The following is a 15,652-nucleotide window of genomic DNA, read 5'->3' as shown; positions in this document are numbered from 1 at the left end:
ACAAACCCAAAGTGCATATATGGGATACAACAGAACTGAGAGAAATAGGAGAAATACACCTGTTAAAAAAGCATACTTTCAGTGCATGCATTTCGAGGGGCTGGATGAAATTATCAAACGCCCAATAAAGGAATTAAATGTTCTGCAGTGTACCCGAGAGCAGGTGCTGGTCACCTGAAGGACATCAACCTTGAGCCATGCAACCCAAAGGGAAACCATTCAGGCTCCTGAGGAAAGGGATCGCGCGTGCCACAGGGCCGCTGGCCCGAGGCCGTCACAGAATTTCAAGGACTCGAAACAAATGAGCTGACACCAGTCCGCTAGTAAGTATGTGGTTTTCCATTTAAACTACTGAGTGCTTTAAATCTGGTCTTTTAGGTTTGTAACTCTATCGAGGATGAGCTATTGAACTTGCTTTAAAATACATGAAATGAAAAAAGGACACGAATCAAAATTAAGAAGACGGGAGTTTGTTCTTTCCCCCCCCTCCCCCAGTTTTTGTTTTTCTCTTTTTTTTTTTCTTTTTTTTTTTTTTTCTTTTTTTTTTGTAAATCAAAGCAGGCCTAGCCTCCCTGCTATCCCCACTGACAGGGGATTCTCAAAATATCCTATTCACGCTAACGGCTAACCAACCTTTCTGGCTTCTAACTTTATAGAAAAATGTAGTAACAGAAAAACGGGCAGGGAAAGTCACCTACAAACAAAGATCTAATTTAAAATAATGACAGGGCTGGCTAAGGCTGTATCCCATAGCACCTGGCACACGCTGGAGGGGCTGTGTGGAGGAGTAGGCAGGGTTGGGTACAGAGAACATGAGGGCCTTAGGACGCCCCACGGACAATGATCATGACCAGATAGTCGTCCTCTGATTTGGCCAACGCCTTGGCCGTGGAGTCCAGGAATTGCTGGGAGAAATCGCAGGGCGGAAAGGCGTGCAGGACCCCGCTGTTCTCCTTGTCTTTGTTACCCCCCACAGGGAGGCTGATCACCCCAGCAGCCTGCTTTTGCTTTAGATAGGACACCAGATTCCTGAGTGGCCTCTGGGTGGAGGTGGTGGCGGCCTCGGCAGCTCCAGCTGCGGAGCGGTTGTCTGATGCGCCGGGCACAGCCAAAAGGATGGCGTAGCCGTTGGGACCCGCCACTTTGATGCGACGATTGACCTCGTCCAGCTTGGGCTGGTCCAGACGAAGACGTTGGGTGATCTTGAGCTGAGCTACTTTCCCACCAGTCGCTCCCTCCACGAGGAGACTGCTGGCAACGCCGAGGTCCCCCTGAAGCAGATGCATATTGGACGGGAAGTTGCTGTTCTTCAGCAGAAGCATCCCCTGCCAAGCCAAGCACAGCTTGGGGGCTCCCCCGGCCTGCGACGCTCCATCCTGCTGCTGTTTCTGAGGAGGAGGTTTGAGGCGGGAGCCGCCGCCACCTCCTTCCGTAGCGCGCTCATCCTTTTTGGCTGGACTTTTGCACTCCTGCGCGGCAGCTGCCGCAGAAGCGCGATGTTTCCGCTCCCTTTCGGCGGAATTCTTGCGGTCGCGCTTTTCGTTCTGACCCCGCTCCAGGCTGCCCCTGCGCGATTCCCGGACAGGCGAGGGCCGCTCCAAGAGGAGCAAGCGGGAGGACGAGCGCTCGGGGTCACTACTGTAACGCTCCCTCCCTCCGAGGAGCTCGGGGCTGCGGTCCGGTGGAGAGGTTGTGGCTAAACAGTGACGCTTCCGGGAGGAAGAGGAGCGCTCACTGTCTGGAGAGCGGTCCAAGTGCCGGCCTCCATCCTCCGCCAGTCTCCGTTTCCTAGGCTGATCCCTACTACTACTGCCCAATTCCCTCTCCCCTCGGTCCCGCTCCAAGGACCAACCATCCCGGCGGCGCTCCAGGCTTTCCAGTGGGTCATAGGCAGCTGCCCGATTACTCCTATCCCGTACAGGGGGTGGGGGGGGCACCCACTCTGTCTCAGGATAAAGGTCTCTGTCGCGGTCTCTATAGAGTAACGGTGGCGTCCTGTCCCGGGCCCCCCGAAGAGGATCAGGTGGGGCTCCCCGGTGAGCCCCAAAAGCAGCCGCCTCCGCCACGAGCTCGTAATGAGCAGGGGGTGGCAAGGGCAGAGGCTGCAGGTAGGGCTGCTGGTACCGATGCTCAGTGTCAGCAAAGTCTACGCGGAGGCGGCGATCTGGCCCACCCAAGGGAAAACCACGCATGTGGGTGCACGCTGCCTGCGCCGCGTCCAAGCTCTCATACTGGATATAAGCCCACGAATCACCTTTGCGGTAATCGATAGTGCGAATGGTGCCAAACCGATCAAACTCCCTGGCCAGGGCAGCGAGGGGCACCCAGGGCCCAAGGCCACCCACCCAGAGCCTGGTAGTCGGAGTGGCTTTACCATACCCAATCTTGATGGGGTTGCGTAGAAGCACCTTTCCCGACATGGCCAACTTGGCCCGGTGCGCCATGTCCAGATTTTCAAATTTAAGAAAACCATACGTGCTGGTCTGCCCGCGCCCCGGCCTTTTGATGTCCACCTCGGTGATGACCCCAAAACGGTCAAAAGCTCGGCGTAAATCTGACTCGCTGACGGTGATGTCCAGGTTGCCCAGGAACAACGTGCGGTTGGCTCTCTGGTCATCCTCGGGGCTGATCTCCTCCTCGCCGGCGGCTCCAGCACCCCCTCCTCCTCCACGAAAGCCCCCAGCAGCCGCCACACCGGCCACCCGCTCCAGCCCATAGGCCGGCCGCACTCGTGCTTCGTAGAAACCCCCGTAGTCCCTCTCCCTCTCCAATTCCCTGGGCAGAGGGGGCGGAGGCGGCAAGCGGCCCAGGGCGAGCTGCTGCAGCCGGTAGTCTCGATAACCCAGCGCCCCGCCGCTACCGGCGGGTGACAAGGCCCGCTGCGTCGCCCCAGCCGGGGGGTGCCGTACAGCCGCCGCCGCCGCGGCCGCCACCCCTACGGCTGCCGTGCCGTAGGGAGACTCCTTGTCCAGCAGCGCCGGGGAACGGCTGCTGCGTCGCCGGCTGCTCCCTCCGCCGCCCCCAACGTAGACGGCCTCGATTTTCAGCGGGCGGTCGTAGAGCACGAGGCGGCCGCGGGCGTGTTTGGCGGCACGGGCGTCCTCGGGCCGACGGAAGTTGACAAAGGCCACGCGCTCGTCGGCAGCCCCGGTGCCGGGCGGGAGGCGGCTGATTTTGACACTCACGTCTCCGAAGCGCTTAAACTCGTGGAAGAGCCCGTCCTCCACCGCCTCGTCGCTCAGCGCCGAGCCCAGCTCGCTGATCTTCAGCGTCTTGTACTCCCCGCCGCCGCCCGACTCGGAGGCGGAGGAGGACGGGGCCGCTGCCGGAGCCCGGGACTCACCCCCACCGCCGCGGCTGCTGCTGCTCCGCGACGCCTCCGCGGTTTTGCCGCTGCCGTAGCCGTGCCGGCTGCCCCCGCCGCCCGCCGCCGCCGCCCCGGCCTCGTACTCTCGGCTGCCGGCACGGCCGGCCTTGTCCGGGTGCGGGCCGCGCCGGCTGCTCCCGCTGTTGCTCTCGTTGGAGGCCGCCGCTGCCGCCGCTTTCCCGCCGCTGCCGTTGGAGCCGCCGGAGCCGCTCGGCTTCTTGCTGCTCCGCTCGCCCCGCGCCGACGAGGAGGAGGACGCCGAGTCCTCGCCGCCCCCGCCGCCCCGCGAACGCTTGGCTTTGGCCGGCGAACGCTCCTTGCCCTTCATGGCGGCGGGCGGCGGGGCCCCCTCCCGCCCCCGGCCCTGCTCCCGCCGGCGGCCTCACCGACTGACTGACCGCCGCGCTCACGCACCCGCCGCCATCTTGGAAGCCGCGGCGGCAGCGAGCCCCGCCCCCCCGGCGCCCATTGGGCGCTCGGCGCCGGCCCGCCGCCCTCGTTGGCCGCCAAGCGCGTCACCCCCACCCCCTCGCCCACGCCGGGCGGAAGGCCCGCCCATTCCCCCTCTCTGCCCCTTCCGATTGGTTCAGCGTGCTGTCCTTCCGCCGGCCGGCCTCGCGCGCCCGCGAGGAGGGGGCGGGAAGAGCCGCCCCCTCAGTCCTCCCCAACCCGCTCGCTCATTGGACGGTTAGGAAGGGCGCGGCCTTCTGATTGGGGACCCCCCTGTCAATCGTAGCAGTTCAACCATGGGAGGACGTCCCCTGCTCATTGGCCATTGGGCCGAACCTACCTCCTCCTTCTGATTGGCTCTCTTACCTGCCAGTTATAATGGTCCTGCTGCGGCCCCACCCCACCCTTCCCCATTGGCCCGCTCGCTTAGACGCGGGTTCCCATCGTCCCTCTCAAATTCTCGCGAGCTGCTCTTTCCCCGCTCCCTTTCCTCATTGGTCACTGGTAACCTTTCCTACGCTGCTCTGATTGGCTGAAATCTACGCCGCTCCCGAAGAAGCGCGGGCTGCTGCCCAAGCTCCATTCTTCGTTTATCATTGGGCGACAAAAAGCTCCCCAGGCATCTGATTGGTTGCAGTCAGATAGCTTGCGGATAGGCTAAAGCGTAGATCAGTCACGCTTGCTCTGTCTCTGATTGGTCGTAGCGGGGAAGGGGGCGGTTTCCCCGGCAGAGTTCGCCTTGCGGCCGCGGCTCAGGGTTCAGAGCGCGCCGGGCTGCGGCGCGGAGCTGAGGGGGCGGAGGTGCGGTCTCCGCCCGTCTCCTCAGCCGGCGGGGACGCGCGAGCGGCCGCGGGATAAACGCCGCCGGGGTGGGCTGGGGCTCAACTTCACCGGAGGGAAGGGCCGAGGGGGAAAGGAGAGAGCGATCAGGCCGGTCGCGACAGCTCGGTCTACAGTCAGTGCCTGTTCTGCCCTCCGCCTGTTGCCATGTACGTGTCCGCACCAGGAAATGCACTGAAACACCTCCCGGTGCGGCTGTGGGGGTCCCGCAGGTCCCTGGGCCGGCAGCGTGACCCGGGGCCCGGCCCTCCCCTCCTGGGTGTCGGGGCCTGAGGAGGAGCGGCCGGGAGCAGGGCCGGGGACTGTCCGCCTGTCACGGTCGCGCCTCGCCCTGTTACTGCTCACTGGAGGCGTTCGAACCGTTTGCAGTATTCCCCATTTAAACCATCACAGAAATCGTTAGTTATGCTGATATATTTTCGCTTTCCCCAGTGTTCTGGGCCCCTGTACTCGCGCTCCTCTTCGCTCCCCTGCTCTGCCTGTGCGTAGAATGGAAAAATAAAGGTTCAAAGGGTGAGAAAGCTGTGGCAGGGGAGGACCCCGGTGGAAGTGCTGCCCCTGCATCCTACTATCCCATAAATAACCCCCCCAAACCCTAATTTCACACCCCCAGGGCTCCGCTGGAGAATTATTTGTTCGTTCTTCCTGGCTGCCATCGAAACGCGTCGCAATCCAGCAGTACCTGAGGAGGGGAAAAAAAAAACCCTGCAACCACACTGCAGCAGGAAGAACTTCATTTAACCCAACGATGCTACGGCCCCCCTGAGCCATGTTTTATAATCACAGCCTAAGTGGTTTGAAATAAGGAGAGCAGAAAGCACAATGTTCCCTGGCTGTGCCTCTGAGTGAAATGTCCTCGCAGCTCTGTGTCACCCCATGGAAATAAGATCGCTCCCCAGGAACGCCTAAATCCAACGGAGGGGGAATTGAATCAGATTTTTTAATAGCGGTCCATTAGACTGCATTTCTCCCTGTCATATCATCTCCTTCTGACAGAGATGGTACACAGAGGCTCCTGAAATTGTGGGTGGGTTTTCAGGAGTGGGTAAATAGCTGATGTCTAAACATAGACCTAGGAGTGATAGAAACCGTGTTTGAAATATACGTTGAGCTTCAGAAAATGAGATCCTCCTATGTAACAACGCTGAGTTAACCTAACACGCATATCGGAAACAGACCCGCAATGATATGGGAGTTCGGCTCATGTGGATATCATTATCGTAAAATGTATGGAAGACAGATACAATTAGATGGATGTGGATCATCCAGATGAAGTGATACAAAGGTATGTGAGGGAGGGGTGGCATCACCGGCGCGGAGGAGCCTCGGCTGAGCGAGACCTGGAGTCTGTCAGGCTTATCGCAACCGCTGCTCTTGTCTTTCCACCGGAAAAAGCCGCTTTCCTGGGGAGAGCGGAAGGATAAAGGATAACTGAAGGATAAAGCTCGGGCTTTTTTTTATCCCCCCCCCCAAAAAAATTGCTATTCTGTCAAGGTGCTACCAGTTTACAGAAATATCTCACTTCCAGGGCCAGGGTTGCGAGAAAGGTTTCTGGAGGCTGGGATGGGATGGATTGAGGAAGGAGCCCCAGCCCACAGCATGCTTTGGGGAGCAGAATATCCCAGTTTACAATTAAAAAAAGCATCATTTTAGTCTGGACCCACATCCCATGCAGATACCCCTCCCCGCCAGCTTCCCTCCTGCATGTCCCGTGGCGTCTGTCAGAGCATCACAGAGGAGCTGAGGAATCACTCCTCGGCTAGGTAAGATAAAACTGTGGGGAAAAACCTATTTTGTCATATTCCAGCTTCATCTTTGAGGTTACATCTGGTAAAACCTGGCACAGCTCCACTGGCTTGAGAGGAAATGCATCACTTTAAACAGCTAGTGATAGAGACTTCTATCTGCCAAGGTCCTAACCGCTTCCTCGTGCTGCCTCGGGTTGGGAGAGAAACACAGAAATTAAAATTCCTCAGCTGATGAGTCACGGCTTAAAAGACACCTTGGGGGAGCGCTGGGCCACATCATGGCAGGGACGGGCCCTCCTGACGGACATTTAATCTGATTTCACTCCTCCTGACCCGCTCCTTCCAAGGGAGGACTCTTCTCCTCCTGGATTTTTCCACCTCCACATCAGTCGCCGTCGACATGGATCTCTGCAGCGCCCGGTTCAGCAGCACCGGTGCGTTTTGGAGCGGGTTTTGGCACTGGAAAAAGGCAACGCAGCACCTGAGACCAGCCCTGGAGAAGGGCACGCTTTGTCAGGCCATGAGAAACGAGCCGGCTTAAGAAGGAATCTCCCCCCAGGCCCAGGCTAGATAAAGAGCCCTCTGTCTGCGCTTATGTATATGTGTATGAATAATTAAGGTGCCAGATGGCCCTTGAGCCCCTGGTCTAGATATAAACATCTAATTACATTTGGTGTCCGTGGGAGTTGGATATCCAGGTCCCTCTGCGGAGCTGGGCTCATCCCAGAGGATACTTGGGTGTTGTAGAACCAAGGAAACCTGCTGTTTTCCTGCAAAAACCTTTCTCTAGGGGTTTAACTGTGCGTCTTCTTTTCAAAACCTGGCTGGAGATGATTGCAGAGGAACAGGTCAGTCTGATGGAGGAGGACAAGCAAAGAGAACTCCCCGACAGGATCCCAAAGCCCCAGCTCTGAGCCCCGCTGATCGACACGGGCAGAAGACTTGCGAGCATCTCGACTGGCAAGGCGTTTGCTTGTTTGCAGTTCTGCATTCAGACAAGCTGCCTTTCTTCCTGGAGATGCGCTTGCATCCCAGCTGGCCATTAGAGACGTCGAAATACATTAGCTTCACTTAGGCGAGGCCACAAGAGCCCTCCCGGGACCGGAGCTGCCAGCACAGGAGCGAGCTGTCGCGCACTCTGACCCGGAGAGGAGGCGAAAGGTTCCCCTGAACGGTCGCTGCAATTCTCGCGACGATCTCCGCAGCGGTCCAGACCTCGCCTTTGCCAGCAGAAAAAAAAACTGGAGAACATCCACCCTGCGGGATGCCGGTGAGGTTTGGCAACGAACCGCAGGGCAGCTCCCAGTACCTCGAGGAAAGTCGGGAGAGAGCCGATTTCTTCCTGCAGCCGGGAAAACGATGTCCGGCAGCCTCGCGGGGAGGATGGGGGTCAAGTTCAAGACTCCTCACTCTGCCCTGTGCCTCGGCTCGCGTTAACTGCTCCCTTCGCCCTGGTTCAGCTCTGCTCAGCACCGTCCCTGAGGGCTTTGGGGACAGCTTTTGCAGCGGTTCCTCAAGCGGGGTGGTCCCGGCGCCCCGTCGACCTCCTCGGAGCATCCTTGCAAAGAGCAGCCGCAGGCACCCGGCTGCTCCCCAGCCTCCTGCCACCCCGGGGACCCAGCCCCATGCCCCCCGGGGCTCTGCCCCATCCTGCCCGGCAGGCAGAGCAGGCAGCCCCTGCCTGTCCCGCTGCCGGCAGAGGGCAACGGCAGCCCATGAATTACCGGGGCCTGATCCGGCCCCGCTGCCGCAGCCCTGCCCGGGGCCGGCCGCAGGAGCTGGGCCCTCTGCCCTGGCGCAGCCCCTCCTAACCCCCCCCTCCTCCGCTCCCTTTTCTTCTCCATTTCATCTCTTTTCCTCCGCTGCACGGGGAGTGCTCGAGTTTAATAAGTAATGAAGGAATTTATGGAGCCATTAGCACAGTAATTGTTCGCTTGCCACCTAATATTCAGAGATTAATGGAGAGGGAAAAATAAACCCCCGAAGTATAGAGAGGATTAAGGCAGGATCGGGGATCCAGGATCACATTGCAGGGCCACATCCTCCACCGAAGCCCTGGGTCCTGAGGACGGCTGGTGCCTGGACATGAATCTATAATTACAAAGATTTGGGCACCCAGGGATTCTCCATGCTCTCGGCCTCCTGCCCTTCCCAGTCCCCAGCTTCCCTGCCCAGGACTCGCCGAGGATGGTCCCGCTCAGGACAGCGATGTCCATATGGGGCGGAGGCACCTGATTTTGGGTGCCCAGCCCTGGTCTCTTCTCGCAGGGCCCCGCGGCTCCTCCTGCAGGGGTGCAGCCCGAGGAAGCCAAGCAGTGCCCTGGGAAGCTGCGCACATCCACGGGCTTCAGGTGGTTTGGCTCACGTCTGTCTCCGGTCCATCTGCCCCCTGCAAGCTGGTGCCTTTGCCTTCCAATCGCTACCTGTGCACAGAGGAGCCCAATTTTACATCCTACTCCGCTCAGAGACCCTTCCACCGAGAGGCAGCAACCTGGTCCATCATCACTCTGTGCCTCAGTTCCTCCCTCTGGGAGCAGGGAGGAAAACGAAGCCGTCCTCCCGGGGAGGAGCAGCACGGCCCAGAAGGTCTCGGGCCATCTGTGCTCACGCCGAGCAGAGACGAGACCCGCCACGATCCCGGCAGGCAGGCGCCTTTAAACGCTGGAGCCTCCGCTCGAGCCATTGCCATGTCACCGCACGGTGACACGCTGCCACAGCCAGGACATGACGAGCGAGCGCCGCAGCAGCCTCGCATGAGCTGGGTCTTGCTGGGCAGACGGCAAACAGGTGGCAGCTCCGGAGGAGGGGGACCTCACATAACCACGGGACCCCAAAACGACCCGAACACCTGAAATGTGGCTTGGTCTCTTGGGTCCCTTTGATGGAGGAGGATTCTTCTTGGTCAGAGAGAGAGGGGGAATATGGGGAGGGGAGACCTTCCCCATCTCTGCTCTGAGCTATAACGTCACTGCCGAGCATGACGTGTTTGCAGGATGAGTGACACTTGCTCCGGGAGGGAGAGGCAGTGCTAAGGGATGCTGTGAAAAGCCAGCCGGCGGCACCAGGGCCCGGTTCCCAGCAGCTGAGACTTGCACCCTTTCCCCATGTCCCAGCGGGGAGGAAAGCAAGGACGCAGCCTGCGGCACAAGACGTTTCTCAACCATTTGCACAAGCAGCCAGGAAGGGAGAAGCTGGGTAGGAGCTTGCGGGGACCCACACTGGGCGGACCAAGGAGATGGCCCCATGTGCCAGCCAGCTCCCAGGCACCTCATGCCTCTCTTCCACCCCCGTAAGGATTGGTACCTTGTTCCTGCTGTGCCAAATGCTGTCACAAAAATGCAGAAGCCCCCCATCTCCCTTTAGTCTTCAGGGTGGCGTGTGACACGTCTCGCAGCTCTTCCCTGTGACATGCTCCAGCCGCAGTGGGAGCGGAGAGCGTCATGCCGAACAGCACGTCCTCTCCTGTCCCATCAGGGCACCTTTGCCTGCAGCCTTAGAGGAGAAAAGACCAAATCTTCACAACATCTTCCCTCCCTTCCGACACCTTCCCAAGCGAAAAAGGCGTCGTGCTGAAATGCGTTGCTCTGTGCGGCAGGCGAGGAGCCCAGAAGTTGCCAGGGACCCCTCTGCTCCGAGGACGCACGTGCTAACCACAAAACTCCAGGGTTTTTTTCCTAGTTATCCCCCTTCCCCACCCTACCACTCCCCGCCATGCACGGGCAGCCCGACACTGGTTTCTCTTCCCTGTCACCCATGCACAAATTCCCACCTTCTCCTAACCAGCTCCTGTGCCTCAGTTTCCCCTGTGGGTTTTCAGAGAGGGTTTTTTCTGTGCAAGGCAGGTGGGGATGGACCATGCCCTCACCAAGCACCAAACGCCCACCAGCATCTCCCAGCTCAGGTACTCCATCACACGTCCATCATGTCTTTATGTCGCTAGTGGGAGGGAAAGATGGCAATTAAAATAAATCAGAGGCCGGCAGCGCCGTTTGTCATCTGGAGGGGAGCAGTTACAACCTGGACAGGGTGGGAACTCAGGCAGGAGACAATCAATAAAGCCCACAGGTCTGTAAGGAGACACCCACCAACCTTCAGCCGGGCCCCCAAAGTCAAAACCCCGCCTGACTTTGCTGTCGGAGCAACGCTGGACCTGCAGAAGGAACATGCGAGTTGAATTCCCTCGAGCTCTTGGGTTTCCAAGCCGACAGCCTGGGGCGAGACTTTGCTGCTCAAGGAGACCCTTCTCCACAGCGTAACGGGATCCTCCGCACCACGGAGGAGCGGTGAATAATTCATGGGCTCTGGCTGATCACGCAGCTCCTGGGGCAGACGTGGGAGCTGGGCAACGAGGGCTGCTCTGGAACAGGGTCTTTAGCCCAGGATGCTCCTAGGAATGAGGGCATCTTCTTACTCCTGAAGGACCGAGAGCTGGAAAACACTTAGGGATCTCAGTGCCAATGGCCCATCTGGTGTGAGGGGCGTAGTGCTGCTCCTGGCCATCCCGGTCCTTCATACCTGCTGAGCATTGTGGTAGCTTCATACTCTTCCTCCCGTGGGACCATACCTGCCCCTCGTGTCTCCTTGTGGGTGTTGCATTACGGATTTAGTGCCATGCCATTCCATCCCTCTAGCTGGTCCATCAGCAGTTCACTTCCAGAAGGGCTGGGCTCAGTCCAACATCTCCTCATCCACTCCCAGCTTTCACGGGGACAAGGACCCAAGCCAGGCTGTCCTCACTCAGGCAGAGGGACCAGCGCAGGTTACTCCCGAAGAAGGAAAACCACAATGGACCGGGTGGTGACACCGCAAACCTGCCCCACGCAGGCTGGTGAGAGCCCATGGGGTCTCCGAGGGTTGCATTGCCAGCCCTACCTCATCAGCAGGAGCCCTGGATTTGGCCTGCTGGTAGACTCTGATGGAAAACGACCTTATTTTAGAAACCCAAAAGGCTCAACATGTGGCTTTTTGTGGCGTGAGGGCAGTTCATGGGCACGGGAGGGTGGCTCAGAGCAACCCTGCAGCCTCCTGCCCCAGGATCTCCCCCAACTCCATCCCATGAACCTCCTTCCCCTCTAAGCTGTGCTAGATCCCATAGGTCTTTATCAAAAACCACTCTGTACATTTGGTGCCTGGAGCTCCCTCAGCCATGGACTATGAATTCTTGCTAAATATATATTTAAGGGAGTCGTGGGGATATTTTTAAATGACCCCTGAAGCTATTTCTGCTTAATTTCCCTCACTTTTCCTCCATGTCTCTCCCTGATTTGCTTCTCCACAGAGGACAAGAGCTCATTTTCATCTCTCCTGTCTGGGAGATGGGGTGCCTGGCTGGCTGAAGACAAAAAAAAAACAGTCCAAAAAAGAGCAGACATGGCTGAGCAAGAATAGCAGCTGGGGCTGGCCCAGGGCAGAGCACGGCGGGGTCCATCCCCCCTCCTGCTTCAGGGTGCTGCTATCACCAGCCAAGAGCAACCAGGGTGAAATATTCCCCTCTGCAGCCCTGCCCAGGCACCCAACAGGGCTTTTAACCCCTCTGTAGTCTTAAATTAGATTAAACCTACGTGGTCAGGACAAGATCTGCTCGTGGTCCTGATGCTTTGGGCCAGTCTTTAGTCCGGGCTCAAAAGCGAAGGCACGTCCCCACTGCACTCAGCTTCTGCAAGAAAACAGCGGCTCCATCCATAGCCCCAAAACCATCTTACTTTCCACTCCGGGCCAAGCCATTTCACTGCTTTACATCTCAATTTTCCCGTCTGACACCTGTGGATAATCACCCAGCCCTGGAGCTAATAAGGTCCCACAGATGGAAGAGGTTATTCTCCAAGGCAGCCCTCAGGGAAAGGGCAACGTGTGCGCGTGTGTGTGTGCACTCGCGTACACACATGTGGGTTTATTGCACCTAAACACTGCCAGGAGAGAAATACAAACAGTGGAAAACCCAAGTCTTTGCTGCTGATAAGAAAGCGGTTCGTTAGGTTAACCCTTTCATCTCCGCGGCGGTCTCCTGCCCCGTCCTCTTTCCGCTGATGTCCTTGAGAAGCCACCATCATTCATCTCGGCTGATCGGCTCATTCGTCTTCCCCGCAGGTGGGATTTGCCCTTCAGGCTCTGCCCCTCGCCCTTACCATCCGTTCTTTACACGGGCGATTAGCTCCCAGCACTAAGCTTCATCCTGCCCGCTGGCGGCTGTCTCCCCCCGCGGCAGACTCCCCCTCATCCTGACCGCTTCGGTTTGGGCATTTCTTGGATGGTCGTGGGGATTTTGTCTGGCTCTTTTGGGTGGGTTAAGTGGGAAGCAGCAGGATTGCCTGCTGGCTTGCAGCAGAAACGGGGGAAATGCTCTGCTGTGGTTTGCCCCGGCAGGCAGCCAAACACCACACAGCCGCTCGCTCACTCCCCCCATACAGTGGGATGGGGGAAAGAATTGGAAAAAAAAAAGTAAAATTCATGGCTTGAGAGAAAGACAGCTTAATAGAACAGAAAAGGAAGGGAAAATAATAATAATAATAATAATAATAAACAACAACAATAATGGTAGAATATACAAAATGAGTGATGCACAATGCAATTGCTCACCACCCACCGACCGATACCCAAGCAGCGATCGCTACTTCCTAGACCACGCCTTCTATTTATATACTGAGCATGACGTCGTATGGTATGGAATACCCCATTGGCCAGTTGGGTCAGCTGTCCTGGCTATGCTCCCTCCCAGCCCCTTGTGCACCTGGCAGAGCACGGGAAGCTGAAAAGTCCTTGACTATGGACTACTTAGCAACAACTAAAAACATCAGTGTGTTATCAACGTTCTTCTCATACTAAATCCAAAACACGGCACTGGGAAGAAATTTAACTCTATCCCAACCGAAACCAGGACATGCTCCTTGCTTCTCCTCCATGGCTTTCCGTCCCTGCCTTCCCTCCCAAATTTCCTCACCTGCAACCCACCTTTAGCTTTTTTTTGGCACTTCCCCGGCTGCTCAGACACCTCCAACCCTTGCGAAGTGCTGACTCACTGGAATCCTTCAGAAAATACGGACAAGAGCACGTAGTAAACCAGAAAATGGGGATCCCAGGGAGGGAGTGGATCCCTGCCGAGGTCCCACCTCCCAGGGAACTCCCCCAGCCCCTCTGCCCCAAGGCAGGATTTTAACCTGCAGCTGCACTGTCCCAGGTGAGCAGCCCCAGCATTTCACCAGTGAGATTTAACCACCAGAGTCCAGCCTGGATTTCCCACCCAGGCTCCTCCAAACTCTCCCACAAGGCACGTGGAGTAGCACAGACACAGGAACAAACACATTTCAGAGCCTGAGGACACTCAGACCTTCAATTTTGTTCCAGAACTCTCCAGAAAACTTTAAGAAACCCTAGTTGCTCTTTCCTGGTGCTTAATGACCCCAAGGTAGAGGCTTCTGGTAATCAGGTTACCATTGCTCTGCTGAGATGCAATAACCACCGCCGACACTCTCGGTGCATTCACGGCAAACTAAATTGCGTGAGCTGGTGCAGCCAGTTCCTCCCTGGGCGCTTGCTACACATTCAGGGTTTGGCACTGAGGTTGTTTCTCACACCTCAGTCAAATGCAGGCTGGAGCTGCTGTGAATATTTGTCTGCTCGTTGGAAAAAATCTCCCCAAATTCTGGCTGGGAGATGGGACAGAGGAGCTGAGGACGGGGGAAACTGTGTGGCTCACTGTAAAACTTCTCAGCCAAGGTCCTTTCAAAGTCCCGTTGCACATTCAGTCCTGGAGATGCTCCATCAACTCCTGCATCTGTATTTCAGCACAGGACGGATCCGGGATCCTTGGTTAGGAGCTCAGGAGCACCCATGTGCTACAGCCTGACACGCTGAGACCAAGTACGGATGGGGCGAGATGCCCTGAAATGCCTCTAAGAGAGGGAACCTGACCCCAGGAGACCACCGAGACATGGAGAGTCTCGGTGCTTCAGAAAACATTATACCAAGTGAGAAAAGTTGAGTGCTGCAACCTGCACACTGGATCTAACCACCTTCCTCACCACGACGTGGATGGCCACAAAGCCCTCGGCTTCACCTCTGAAGACATCCCTGGAGGACCAGAAAGGTCTTTTCAAGCTAAACAACATGGGGAAAAAGTCCTCCCTCAGCCAGTGCCCATCTCCCCTCTTTGCAGGCGCTGCTTGCAAAGGCAGAAATCAAGCCAGAGCCCACCCCGAGCTAATCCGGGTCCTGCCTTGGCCCTGGGTTGCCATTCCCCGTGGTGGCTCCAGACCCTCCGTCCCAGTACGCTGCATCCCTTCCTTTCTCCGAGCCCGCAGCGTCACGGCGAGAGCTCTTATCGCTCGAGCAGGTGCTGCCGCCCGGAAAAGGACTCCCAAGGACATGAGCCAAGGAAGGTCACACCACGCTTGGCTTGATTAGATGGATCACAGACCAGTTCCTACCCCTCCTCCAAGGCCAACGGAGCAGGGCTGTGATCTTCCCAGGTGACCGGCTCCAGTTTGCCTGGGGCTGATCTCTGGGACACAGAAGGGGAGATGACACCCACCTCCATGGGAGCCACATTTTCCCCAGGTCCAAGGCCAGGGGTGCAGCCCTGCTGCGTTCACCCTCTCCCCTGGCTCCTCTGGCCACTGTCCCCACAGGGAGAGAGGCAGTGGCTGAGATAATTTACCATTTAATGTGGGCAGATGGCTTAATTTAAACAAAATCAGAGAGGAGGAAAGCCAGTCTGTGAATGTCTCGATGAGTTCAGCCTGTTCTCCCATCTCTCCCCCTCCCTGCACTGCCCTTCTCCAGCAGCAGGTAAGGTCCCCACGCTGCCCAGGGCATGGCAGCGCCCTGCTGCAGGGCTGGATCCAGCCCCAAAGGCTCCTCGGGTCCTTTCATCCTTTCTCCTCCCCAAGCTTCACTGTGCAGGAGGGAGAAAAAAAAAATATCCAGGTGCAGCAAAAATGCCAGCCTCCCCCAAGCCCCAAGTCCTCCCCCAAGTCTACAGAAGCTCTTGAGATCTCCACCTGGGAGGGACGGGTTGACCGGTGACAGGTTTTGGCATGGTTGAGGTGGTGGTCACCCAGCAGTGCTGGGCCCCAATGACTGTAGGAGCAGAGGCTGTCCTGCCAGTGATGGAGAGAGGGGCTGAGGTGGGCAGAGTTAAGGGGAAACCTGCTGGGGTGGGGAGGTGGGTGCGGGGAAACTGCTGAGCAGAAGAAGGGAGGCATAAAGACCAAAGGGACTGCGGTTCCTATGCTGTAGCAGGCTAAATCCT

At 57.6% G+C, this 15,652-nt stretch overlaps 1 protein-coding gene across 1 annotated transcript; it reads right to left on the bottom strand.

Moving 5' to 3' along the window:
* Positions 1–495: 495 nt before the first annotated feature.
* RBM15 (RNA binding motif protein 15) lies at positions 496–3,796 on the bottom strand. Its single transcript, XM_075174005.1, has one exon. It carries the CDS (start codon positions 3,693–3,695, stop codon positions 822–824), a length of 2,874 nt encoding a protein of 957 aa, XP_075030106.1. The 5' UTR covers positions 3,696–3,796; the 3' UTR covers positions 496–821.
* Positions 3,797–15,652: the final 11,856 nt, after the last annotated feature.

The sequence above is a fragment of the Calonectris borealis genome, chromosome 26 (assembly GCF_964195595.1).
Source record: "Calonectris borealis chromosome 26, bCalBor7.hap1.2, whole genome shotgun sequence".
Lineage (NCBI taxonomy): Eukaryota > Metazoa > Chordata > Aves > Procellariiformes > Procellariidae > Calonectris > Calonectris borealis.
This window is presented reverse-complemented; position numbering and strand designations above follow the sequence as displayed.